Source organism: Lagopus leucura, unplaced genomic scaffold (assembly GCF_019238085.1).
Source record: "Lagopus leucura isolate 7727_CA_CO unplaced genomic scaffold, USGS_WTPT01 Super-Scaffold_100004, whole genome shotgun sequence".
NCBI lineage: Eukaryota > Metazoa > Chordata > Aves > Galliformes > Phasianidae > Lagopus > Lagopus leucura.
The window spans coordinates 55,304,842-55,317,647 of record NW_024962264.1 but is presented as its reverse complement, the minus strand read 5'-3'; the positions used below and the strand labels follow the sequence as shown (position 1 = coordinate 55,317,647).

The following is a 12,806-nucleotide window of genomic DNA, read 5'->3' as shown; positions in this document are numbered from 1 at the left end:
ATCTGTAAACATTCTTTTTCTGAGAACAAGGGGTAGATTGCTACATCTATAGGACAAGAATGAAGAGGCTTAGAGCATGAGAGCAGGACTGATCTGCATGGTATTATTTGGGTTTTACTTTTCTCCAGAGTTCACTTCTTCAATAAGTATTATTATGCATCATCAGAAGATTGTATAAAAATGTGCCTTACTAAACCGGCTCTATACATGTGAATTTTTGAACATGACACCAGCTGTATTATGCTAAATATAAAACTGGTATATTAATCTGCTTAATACAAGCATTTCAGTTAGCATATTTCACCACTCTCCCACTGCTACAGCCAACATACTGTATTTTCCTATTAGATGTATCACCACTTCTTACCCAGCACAAGCTGAGTGAGGACACCGAGGTGGACGCCTTTTGTACAACAGGCATCTTCTACCATTCTTCCTCCTTAAAGCAAGAGTGAAAGAAGGGAAGCTCTGTTGCAGATGTACCTGTTGTTACATTCACGTTCAAAAAGGATTTATTGCATCTCATGAGCTTACACAGATAATCTTACAGTAACTGGGACCTCTCATTTAATTAGCTAGGAAAGAAAGCAGTACATGTAGCTGGTTCAGTGCCTGATGGATTCAGGGCTCTGCACTGGAAGCTCCAAGGGCTAGTGACACTTCATTTTCAACGCTATCCTGACACAGCTTTTCATCTTCTAGACCCACGCTGGTCCATTCATACACCTTGGTGTGGGGGAGAGGCAGCTGATGGGTTTCCTTCCCACAGGCTTAGCAACCCTCTCCCTAGCATAGCGTACACACCACTCATTTTCCAAGCTCTGACACTGGCACCTGAAGCAGCTAAGGATAAACAACAGATTTGCTCCAGGTTTTCCTATCAAGACTACCAGATCTTTTCAATGGAGAAAATAATCTGTGCAATGGATCCCATATCATTTTCTTTTTTTGATATTTTGATCTCTTCAGCAAAACAAGACAATTTCCATCTCTCCCCCTGTATAATCTCAGGGTCGGTTATTTAAGACCTTCAAATTCTATTGCCACATGACAAAAATCCATTGCCTTTTTTCACCAGGTTAATAACAACATTAAAGTAAAGGTATGTGTTTGTAATTCAAAGATGCTTGAAGAGCCCTTGTAGCCTCTAGCAAATAAAAGGTTCTCTGTTCATGTCTTAAGTCCCATTCACCGCATTACCGTCTCCTCTCACAGCATGTTCTACAAAAACACCTGAGCCCAGCTGTGTTTCCAATTCAAAGTTTGATCTGTTCTTTGAAGGAACTTCTGAGACCCAATTCAGTAAATTTGCAAGAAGGCAACACAAGCAAACTGAAAGCAACTTGGAAATTTAGCTAGCAAAGAGAAGCCTTCAAATGACGTAAGTGTGTAGTATGATAACTCTTCAGTTCCCCAGAATAGTATCTAACACCTTATGTTTCATTCCTCATCAGTGCCTTGCCATTTTTATCTGCACTCTGAGCCTGAAGAAATTGCAAGTCAAACAGAATGGTTGATAGTCATCCAGTTAAGAACAAAAGCAGCTTCATCATTTGACAGTTCTTAACTGATTTGACAGGAAATCAGATTTCCCCTCCATGCTCTCCAGAAAAACAAAAGGAGTAAAGGGACTGTCATACAATAAGAGGCAATCACACAGCCGTCCGATCTGCTGAAACTGGCATGGACACATGTAAGTTTTTTTCTGTTGGGAAGTGGGGAAATGTTTCCTGATAGATGGCAGTAGATCTATGCTCAACACAACCCAGAATGCAATAAACTTTTTTTTTTTTTTTAAGCACATAGTTTGATACAACTTCATGTGTTCATTTTTCAAAATGTTCCCAAAAAAACCTTCATGTTGGTTCCATGAAAGCCTGTGCTCAGAAGCAGCAGCAATACTTTCATTCTGCAATCAAACTTCCCACATAATGTAGCTGGATTAAGGAACACATTTTCTCCATCTGAAGGCCTGCCCCTGTGCATGATTAGCAGACCTTCTGCATCCCTACTACATCACACACAAGCCTACTTTACGCAGCATGATCGGAAGGAAGCAAGACAAATATGAATTCTTTTGCCATTTCTGAACTGTAAATTCAGCTAACAAAATATTACAAATGTTTGGATTACAGTTCAATATGTAAAACAATATATATTTATTTAGCACAAAATATTCATGTTCAAATAGAAGTGTACACTTTTTCCTAGTATTTATGTACTAACACAAAGGCGTTTGGCAAAACTGCTGTTTCATCCTACAACTGTAGGCCTGACAGCAGTTTATACACTGTAAGGCAAATTAGGAACTCCTCAAGTTACTAATCCCTATAGAGTTCCACTAACTCCAGCAGAACATACAGAAGAAAAGTGTTAGAAGACTAGGACATACGATCACAGTGTTTCCTATAACTGCAGCCAACATAGTAGCAGGGGTAGAGCTATATTCCCAGACAGAGAAAGAAAAGACAACTGACAGATTCACGGTAAATTGCTAGAAACACTGACTGAGAAAAGTAACCAACATTACATATGAGATCACACAACATTAATGCAATTCCCATTTCAGAGAAATGACCATATAATGCTCAGGATTTGGGACATCTACAGACTCCAAAGCCTGCAGCTTCAATTTAGAGACAAATGCTTGATACTTTCTGGTAAATAAGCACAGATAGCTCACAATGGACAGCACAGAAATATTACTTGAAATTTGATTCCAATAATGACATCGTTACAATCACTGGATACACATGAGCACTCAAATTATGCTGGCAGACAGACTTTCCATAGCTTCTCCTTTGCTGAAGTTCCAGTCTTAAGCATCCGACATCAAAGATGTGCTGGAACGAGTTCAGTCTTCCCTTTGGCAGTTATCACCTGGATTAGACTCCCTGAGTTCGGTCGATTCTTTCCTGTTATCCAGTCATAAAAGGTTCTATTTTTAAGTAAACAGATAAAATAGGATGGGGAGGATAAAAATAAAAAGAAAAAACACTATCAGACACATCGACAGGAAGTATAAAGTAAAGGCCCAATTATTTTCCTTTTTTTTTTTTTTTTTTTTTTTTTTTTTCCCCCTGTAGCAATTTTTACATTACGTCAAACACTGCCAATGTGATCATCAGATTCAGAACTTCAGTCAGATGGGGATCTGGAGAAATCAAAAGCCCTATACAGCACACACGGGATTTTCAGAACATCTCAAAGGAAAAGGCCAGGTGTTTCAAATATCAAAGGTTTGCCCAAGTTGAAAAAGTAAATACACTGAAAGGGGGAGGCAGGAGCTACAGAAGTTGCCTTTATAGCATACATCATAAACACAGACATGGCTAAAATAGGGTTGGTAAACCTTGGAGCTGTTAAAAGTTGCAGATTAAATGATTGGTTTTTCATCCCCATATCTCTGCATTCTGTTCCTATTCTCTCCTCACGCATCCCTTACTTTTCAACCTATCTTCTCAAGTTCTTCTTTCTTAACCCATTATTCTGCCAACAAGGCGTCTTAAGTGTGAAAAAGAAGTCTTGGCAGAAGCACAGAAAGTCTAAGATACCCAAAATACGCCAAGTGAGATGGGCTCATTCTGGACAGCACACCAGAGCACTTCTTAGCAAAATTAATTAAAAAAATATTTTTCAGGTCCATCAACCTTTCCGTCATTGCAGACTTAGTAGCTACCATTTTGGAACATCCTGCCATCTGACAGAGTAGTTTCCAGGATACAGCAGACCTCAAAATGCAGACACGATACGAGAAACATCCTTCCTGAGATGAAAATGGTACCAATGTTTAACACCACTGGAATTATTGTCTCCAACACCAGTGAAAATGTCAGTTTTCAAAGCTAGATTTAAAATTAAGAGAATTAGAAGCTAAAAAAAGCAGAACATTCAACCTAATTGTCCCACAAGGAAAATGATCTTTAGAAGTCAAAAGTTAATTTGTACACAGACAGATGTTAGGGCTTTTAGAATACAGAACTTTTTGGAAACGTTTTTAAACTAATTGAAATCAACTGATTGGACCCTTGTAGACAGCCACATTGAACAGCTGCACGGGCTTCTTGCACCAAAAACTTTTCCACTCTGACATGCAACTGAAAAAAAAAACCTCACATCACAAAGAAATCAAATGCCAACACTAAACTACTCTCTGAGCAATCAGCATAAGGTGATAAGGTGAATGTTATTTCAGTGCCAGTTTTAAAAGCTTTTAAATTTATAAGAGTAAAGACACATTGTCCTCTACAATATGTGAAGGCAGATACATCTGTCCTCAAAAAGGCAAGACAACTGTGTCCGTGCTTTTCTGCTTTTATGTGACCAACCTCAGCAGAATGTTTGCTACCCCCCATCACCTCACAGAAGGCAGTACTTCTCTGAGAGCAATTAGACACAGTAAGTCTTTTAGTCTCAGCCTGTTGTCCAATAAGCTACAGCTGAAATTTCTGCATTTTGCAACATTATTCAGGACCAGCCTTTGTGGATAACAGAAGAAACAAACAAACAAACAAACAAAAAAAAAAACAGAAAAAACCTCTGACTGAATTATGCTGAACAAAACTAGGAATTTTTCCAGCTTTAAGAAGTGGATTAGCACATCAGAAAGTGGGCAATAAAAAATATCAAAACAAATAAACAACGTTGAAGTTTACATGCTTATTTGCAGTTTACCTTTAAGCTAAACTACTGACTCCTGCATCTGCAATTTAATTTGTCTAGAGCCTTTACTTTAGATTTCAACTGCTTAAGGCTCTCTTATCATAGCAACTGACGTAGAGATGCTGAAGTTGATGGAGCTGGGCTAATTTTTTCCATTTAAGGAAGCTTGCAGGCCCAACGTCATCTGGAGACCTACAGAATCAGGGAAATTATGGGAAAAAATGCCCAAACCCATGACAGCCATTTAGAAAGAGCAGGCAGGAAGATGCAACAGCAAAAGTGACAGTAAGAATTGCTTAGTTATCACAAGCATACTCACTCAGCAATGAATTCTAAGGATGTCCAAGAGCTGAAATCTGCATCAGGCATTGATTTCCTGTTCGCTGGTGTATCCAAGGTAACTCTGTGATTAAAACAAGATAAACCTTTATTTATTCATCATGTTTCTGATAAGAGCCACCTGCTTCTTTTCATTGTTGTAACATATGCTTGAATTTTATACCACGCAGTACAGATCTCCCTTGTTTTCTCTACATGTTAACAGCATATAACTATCAGTTTCAGTGTACATCAAAGGCTAGAGCCTATAACCCCTTAGCTCCCTGCCTTGCTGATGACATCCAGCCCACCAGGCCTACAACCTTGCACACAGCTCCCTCCCAGCCTCTCTCATGCAGTCCGTAGCAGTAATATTCTTGTCCATCTGTATCACACAGCACGCGCCCTACTGCTATTGCCCTCAATCTCTGCACTTGCAGCTCGCTCAAGTGAGTGCACAGGACCAGTAAGTTTTGACTTTCATGACGTTAAAGGCTGAAGTCTTCAGAACTGTCTTACTGCTATGCTGGGGACAACACAGGGTATAATTACTCTCAAGAACTCACTCAAGCATAGGGTTTCACAGGAGACCTATGCAAATCCAGAATGGCCAAAAGTGCAGTGTTCTTGGTGTCTGCCTGTCTGCAAAGCTCTGCAGAACACTGCGTTAGTGATCCCAGCACTCTCAGAACTGTTGCTTTCTGACCTGAAGGAGTGTGCGTAACAGTAAGCGTATGAGGAAAACATGCTGCTAGATTTTGGGCAACTTTCCAAATACCCATACAGAACTGTTTAGTCTTAAGTTTTGGCTCCAGGTATGAAGCTGGCAAGATAAATAATTCTTGCAGCAATACCAATGGACTTTGATATGGTGAAGACCTACCGGTCCACTCATTTTTTACTAACTTTTCCTCAAAGCATCAAAAAGATAGCTATGACAGGCAAATACAAGCTAGATTTCTTTTTCTTGCAGAACCTCAATACTGATCAATCCCAGGTGCTTCTGTAGAAAATGTTCATATCTTCATCCAAGCAAAAACTTGTCCAGTAATCCTTTCTTTGCTATAATCACACAATTCAGTCTAAAATTGTGCTGAACAGTCCTTTTCATCTTCTGACTGTACTGAAAAAGTTACACGTTAATAGCTGGCTACCCTTAGAATGTTTAAAGCTGAATCAAATTTTAACCCCAACACCCACTACTGTTTTGCACAGCTACAGAAAAAAAGTTATTCACTGTTAGGACAACTTGTGGACTGCTACTTTCGTATGTTCAAGACACTTCTCAGTCTAAGCTATTGAAGTAGCGGGGACAGGACATCACAACCACACCAGTGGAACACCAGGTTACAGCAGTAATCAAACCATGCAGGCAGAGGTAACTACTCAAGCACTTACGGTAAAATAGCAACAGCAGCAGAGCCAGATGGCAAACCGCTATTGGCACCAGCCAAACTCTGACACAGCTGGTGCACTGCTCCTTTAGCCATGCCATAGCCAACCATCCCTAGCAACAAAAAACAGGAAAACTAAAGCACAGTTCTCAATGCCATCAGTAGTATGACACAAACTCACATTATTTAATTAATAATAAGTTTTAAATCACTTACCATAGCCAGAACAGAATCAGATTTAAAACATAAAGAAATATAATTAAAGAAAAACAAACCCAACCCAAATCCTAATAGACATCCAGGAACAACAAAAAAGCTTTGAGCATTACAGAACTGACAAACTTATTGCTTTCAACATATTTAATTAACACTTCAGAACATACCCTGAAGGACCAACAGAGTTAACCTTACTAGTTTAGTTTTGCTGTTTTCTAGGTGTGAAGAGACTCAATGACTTTAATCAAGCAATCACCTGTTAGCTTTGAGCACAAGATTGAAGCATTTACAGGTTTGGACCTGAGCAGCTACAGCACACTTCTCTCCAGAACAGTAATTCACTGCAGCAGCATCCTAATTCTGACGGGCCCTCTGGACAAAGCTACAAAAAACTAACAAGCAGAAAACCCAGTCCTGGAAGAATGCAACTAAACAACCTGCATGTAAATCCAGCTTCTTCGGGACACTGCTGCTTTTTAGACAGCCAGTACTCAGCAGTGTAAGATGTATGGGAATGAGAGCATGCAGTGTACTGCTCAAGTACAAGAGCTGGACAATAAGGAGCTACTCAGCTCCTTATCTCAGATCTCAGCTGTCTCATGGTACACACCTGCCAAGCAGCCTAGACATGACATGATTAAGCACATAGGAAAAAGATAAATGTATTCTGTCTACTCCAACTGGATGACTTTCTACATCTTTGTACAACTCCTTTTCAAAGTACCTGAGGAAGCATTCTGCAATGAAGGTACAAAGATAATTTTGCATTACGTAAATGTTTCTGTTATATTCAATTAGATACACTGTATAATATCCACATTTATTAGGAGGAATCACTCTCAGCAGTAGCTACCTCATTTTATTTTATTGTAAAATATTTACACTTCTATCATATTCCCCTCTTCTGTAAACCAAATACCAAGTCTTCTTTAACCTTTTCTATGTTTCTTAATCATCACTGTTGAACTACTTACTGTAGCTATTGTATTATTTTCAGTTTTCTTCAATTTGCATTGAATAAGTCAACATTCTCACACAGAAAAAGAAAAAATCACGGGAAGAGCAAACAAGAAAAAGAGGATTCCTTCCTTAATGGCTGGAAACAACAAGCCAGCAAGTCATATTTGCAAAAGTTGAGTAACAATTCTTTCCCAATTCTTCCTGAAGTTAATAAGCTGCATGTGTTTGCCCAAAGCACTGCTGTGTTTTTCGTTTTTTGTGGTTTTCTTTTGTTTTTTTTTTTTAATCCAGACTCATTGAAAACTGCTAGTTGAAAACATGAAAGCAAATCACTGATTCTTCTGTTGTGGTCCCTACCTCCCAAAAAGACCCAAAAGACATTATGAAAGTTTGCCAAAGTTCACAAGATTTCATTTGTAGGTGGTCAGTCAGTAGTAGACAGTAAATTATGCATCTGTTTATTCACATAAAATAAGCCTTTTGTCTTCAGACCATACCAGATGCAGTTGTAAACTTAGAAGGTAAATCATTAACTAGAAAATACAGCGTATTTCTCCTGAACCACTTTAGATGTGGCTTTCAGGAACATTCATTAATTTTATGATGTGCTTTACAGCATTAGTAGCCATGTCTCATCAAAGTATTGTTAGGTCTCATTAGTAAATTGGGAAATAGAAGCATTTGTCTCAAAAAACTTTCCTTGCCTGTGGACTTGTGTGCCTTTTTCTTTTAAACTGTTCCCAGATTTCTTTCCCCACGCAGATGGGAGTGAGATTTAAAAAAAAAAAAACTTAGAAAAGTTTGTTCTAAATAGGTTGGAGGGCGAAGCTAAAGGTCAACAAGCTTATCTGTGCCTGAAGCGCAGGTGGACTGGAATCAGAACATGAACAGGACAAGCACATCTAACAGAATCAGCTGAGTCACCACTAGTAGAAAAAGTGGGCAGCGAGGGACTTTTAGAAAGCAAATAAGAGATTTAACTTTTCTTTAAGCACTATACTTACAGCTTGCTGCGTACTTTTATTCTTCACTATTTTCCAAATTATTTTTTACCGTATCCTGTATTAGCCAAGTTCATTTCACCAATGCATATCAACTATTAACTAAATACTGATTCTGTTTGTGCTCCAGCTTCAAGAAATTCAGTGTTGCCACCTGTAAAATTACACCTACATTAAGCATTTCAGCAGCAAATTTCCATTTGTAATGGATGTCAAGAAACTGGCGAGTGAAACTACTCTTCATGAGCAACGCTGCTGAGATTAGCACAGAGGTAGAACTACTCATGTCTCAGCAGTTACCATACACGACGGCATTTTACCTGGAGTTCCAGATAAAGCAGCTTGAGCTCCTGTCAAAGTCAAGAGACCTCCTTCTTTCAGATGTTTTGTGGCTAGGTGACTGGAAATAGTGGATGTCCAAACACTTTGTTTCCACATCAGATCACAGTTTTTGTACAAAGCTGATTAGAAAGATAATTAGTTACAGTAACCATAAGAAAAAGGATCCTCAATTCTGTTTCCTTCCTATCGCACATAGTGCAACAGTATTACACAAAGTACTATAATGATATCTGAAAGGATATTTTTCACTTACACATTGAGTAAAATATCAATTTATATCTTTTACATCTCTGGGTGTCAAACCCCAGCTCTACAGCGTGTATTCTAGGCAATTACCTGCTTTTTATAAAAAGTAAAAAATACTATATATAACCATTGGATAGTTCCACCATTAATGCTTATACTCAGTTCAAAGACTTCCAAATTTTTCAAATTTTTGTAAGGACTGCTTTAATCTATGTCAAGGATCTGAAAATTCACACATTAATTCCTTCTCACTCTGTAGCAGCATGATTTCTCTTTCCATAACTTCCCCACTGGCTGCATACAGTTACCTCCACTAGAATGCAGAAAGAAGACTCCAAGAGACAAAAGAGTTAAAAATATTTCTTATCACCAGATTGTATCACAAATCAAGAACAACACACGTGAAAGTAATCTGTTGGCATAAATGTACTAATCTATTAATCTATACTATATCAAGAGTGCATCCTAGTGCCTCTATATACCACAGAGCAAATTCTACTTCAGCAGCCCATTAGAACCAGGGAGAACTTCACAAGCAAGCCAAATTCAAGCACTCATCATTGTTTTTTCTCCTTTCCATGCAGGTACTGCAAAAATGCCTAGCCACCGTTCAGAAAGAATCCTTTTCAGAACGCAGCACAAACAAGTATGAGCAACGCAGTGAGGTAAGCTGACCACTTGATTCCAAGATACCCTGCTATCCCACCAGAAGAACTACTATAAATCAGGGTTATGACCAACTACCTTATTTCCAATACTGTGCATATTTATTACAACCCAATATAATGTAATTGTGGAAATGCATTCGCTTTGATTAAACTGTGTATGCCGTCTCACATTCTCTTCATAGGTGAAAATTTTGCCTATAATGTCTGAGCTGAGAAATGGGAGGAAAACACATTTTCCACTATTATTATTATTTTCTGTACTAGTAGGGAAAGCAAAAAATTGCTCTCCGAATATTACATGTTTAAAAGTTTTGTAAATCTGTGGACTTTTTTTTTGTCCTCTAGAGTGGTGTTGAGTTGTTATCAGCTCTGGATTATATAGTAACAGCTCAGAGAGCTGCAGCAAGCAACTGCAGCTTTATCAGTAGCTATCTTATGGAAGCTGCCTGCCTTGTCAAAAGTTAGTTCACAGATAATAACATTGCACTCCTTTACATGGTGCATCAAGATTCACCAGTAGAAAATGGTGCATTAAAAAAACCTCTTCTGAGAACAGTGAAAAATGTAACACGCCCCAATAATTCAGAAATGAGCTAAGATGCATTGTGATTGAGCTCTTCTGTACTGTTAGGCTAGCATCCTCTTCCAGACTCTGGAAGAAAGACGATCTCAGACTTTTATAACCACGATTTTTAACAACTCCTCTGAGATTTCATTCCCATATAAACTGACATGCACAGGCTTACATTTAGCTTTGGCACTGCCTCCAGCCCATCCTCCTGCTACGCATAAGATCGCATCCACCTTCTCTTCACCAAGCAGCTTTCCAATCTCTGCTGTCACCTTCAAAACACAGAATAAAAACACTCTGAAGCCACTGTGAAGATAAAGGAGTAAATGCCAATGTAAAGAAGTAAATATCAAGATTGCTTTAAAGTTACTCAACTATGTAACCAGAGGAAAAAAATACAGCACAAAACAATTTAAACAACTGCAGAAAACTAAGAGGATCCATTAACTCGGAATAACCACATAACTAAAGATGACAGTCAGATCACACAGTGTGTGATGTCACTGGAAATAACTGATTTGAGCAGGATCAAGAGATCCAACTTTACCTACATCATAAACCATCTTTTTAAATTATTATTAGACATTTCTTTTCGAAGGTACCTCTCTGCACACTGTCCCGTTTAAGCACATGGGACAAAAAGCTCCAGATCTGCAGAGCCGCTTCCACAACAATTCTGATGACAGCACAAGGAATAAACAGCTGAATATCTGCCTTCCACTTCTGCCTTAACCACACGATCCGTGCATCGCACCACCGTACCCGAGGCGGAGGCTGATGGATGCACAGCACCTCTTCCTGCACAGCCGGTAACGCGATTGGTTGTAATTCCTGCGCCGCAGGGAAACGGGACCCCACTGCAGCCCGCAACCGCGGCACCGTCCCCGCGCGCTCCCACCTGCTCGGCCTGCTCGGTGAAGGACTCTGCGGCTCTCACCACCACGCTGGCGCTGGCCTCCTCGTTCTCGGACAGGTCGATGCTGGCGACCCACTGCGCGGCAAGAGAGCCGTTAGCGCCGGTCCCGGGGCACGCAGCGCCCCGCCGCCCAGCCGCCGCCTCCCCGCACCCCGTCCCGCTCCCGCCCGGCGCGCACCCAGTTCCTGGATTTGAAGTACTGCACGCACTGGGACCCCAGGGCCCCTCTACCGCCGTACACCAGCACCCTGCCCGCCACAGCCATGCTCGCCGCCAGCAACCTGCCGCCCGCCCGGCAACGCAGCACAGCACAGCCCGGCCCTCCCCGCCGCCCGGCGCCGCCTGCGCATGCGGAGCGGAGCCAGGTCCTGTCGTGGAAGAGCTCCGCCCGCCTCCGAGAGCTCGGGGGAAGGACCCCCGTGTGGACGTCCCAGCGGCGGGTTGTGTTACTGCCCTCGGGGACGTTGGGAGGGTTCATTCATTAATTAATCGACCAGTGGATCTATGGGGCTTGTGTAGCAGTAACCGTAGAAGCCGGCCCGGCCGTGGCTGTGTGCGGGTGGGGCACGCACAATCACTGAACCATTGCGGCTGGAAAAGACCTGTAAGATCACTTAGTCCAACGCCAGCCTGTCAGCACCGTGCCTGCCGACCAGGTCCCCTCAGTGCCACACCTCCACGTTTCTCAAACACCTCCAGGGTCGGTGACCCCCCCACCTCCCTTGCAGCCTGTGCCAATGCATCACCACCCTTCCTGAGGACAATTATTTTTTTCTATGTTATTTTCCAACCTGAACCTCCCCTGGCACAACTTAAGGCCATTCCCTCTCATCCTGCCGCCGTTACCTGGGAGAAGAGGCCTACCCCCACCTGCCCACAGCCTCCTTTCGGGAGGTGTAGGGTAGTAAGGTCTCCTGTGAGCCTCCCCTTCTCCAGGGGGAACAATCCCAGCTCCCTCAGCTGCTCCTCATCAGACCTGTGCTCTGCCACATTAGCAGTCCCGTGAGCTCTGGCAGCAGTGACATTTAGGCTGGCACAGAGTAAGCACCAGGAGGAGCATGCAGCAGAGACGTTAGCAAAACTCTGCTGTCGATTTCCATGCTTGTAGTGCTTTGTAGCTAATTATGCTTTTAATAATCTTAAATAAATACAATTCTAGTCCTCATTTTCTTCCCATGTGGTTATGGTATAGATCTCAATGTCATTTGAGCAAGACAATTAAACCTCTGGTGAAACATTAGCTTTGCAATAGATATAAGATTACTTTCGGCAGAAAGAAGCACCGCGGCGCTGCAGGGTAATGAAGCCGATGTTTGCAACCATCTCAGGATGCTGTCGTAGCAAGATGTATTTTTTGACTTGATTTTTAACCGTGCAGTTTAATTTCTGGAGCTTCAAAATATAATGAAATGTATTTCAAAATACCTGCTGTTCAGTTGTGGATTTTGGAGCATCAGAAAAAATTGGGAATGTGCTTAATTGCTGCAGAGAGGCCTTGGCGATGACTCCCTG

General features: G+C 41.1%; 1 protein-coding gene across 1 annotated transcript; it reads right to left on the bottom strand.

The window, feature by feature from the left end:
• Positions 1–480: 480 nt before the first annotated feature.
• Positions 481–11,614, bottom strand: QDPR (quinoid dihydropteridine reductase). Its single transcript, XM_042871642.1, has 7 exons — positions 11,473–11,614; positions 11,277–11,369; positions 10,554–10,650; positions 8,872–9,012; positions 6,379–6,487; positions 4,982–5,065; positions 481–2,938 (listed from the first exon to the last, which is right to left on the bottom strand). The coding sequence occupies exons 1-7, from the start codon at positions 11,557–11,559 to the stop codon at positions 2,833–2,835; spliced, it is 717 nt and encodes a 238-aa protein (XP_042727576.1). The 5' UTR covers positions 11,560–11,614; the 3' UTR covers positions 481–2,832.
• Between the last annotated feature and the right edge of the window lie 1,192 nt (positions 11,615–12,806).

What these genes read in the sequence shown, in the direction of transcription:
- QDPR (XM_042871642.1), bottom strand. Translation starts at nt 11,559, where the DNA reads ATGGCTGTGGCGGGCAGGGTGCTGGTGTACGGCGGTAGAGGGGCCCTG. An exon ending in TCACCGAGCAGGCCGAGCAG is followed by an intron (nt 10,651 to 11,276) that starts GTGGGAGCGCGC and finishes TGTGTTTTGAAG; the next exon opens with GTGACAGCAGAGATTGGAAA. An exon ending in GCTGCTGTTGCTATTTTACC is followed by an intron (nt 5,066 to 6,378) that starts GTAAGTGCTTGA and finishes TTTTAATCACAG; the next exon opens with AGTTACCTTGGATACACCAG.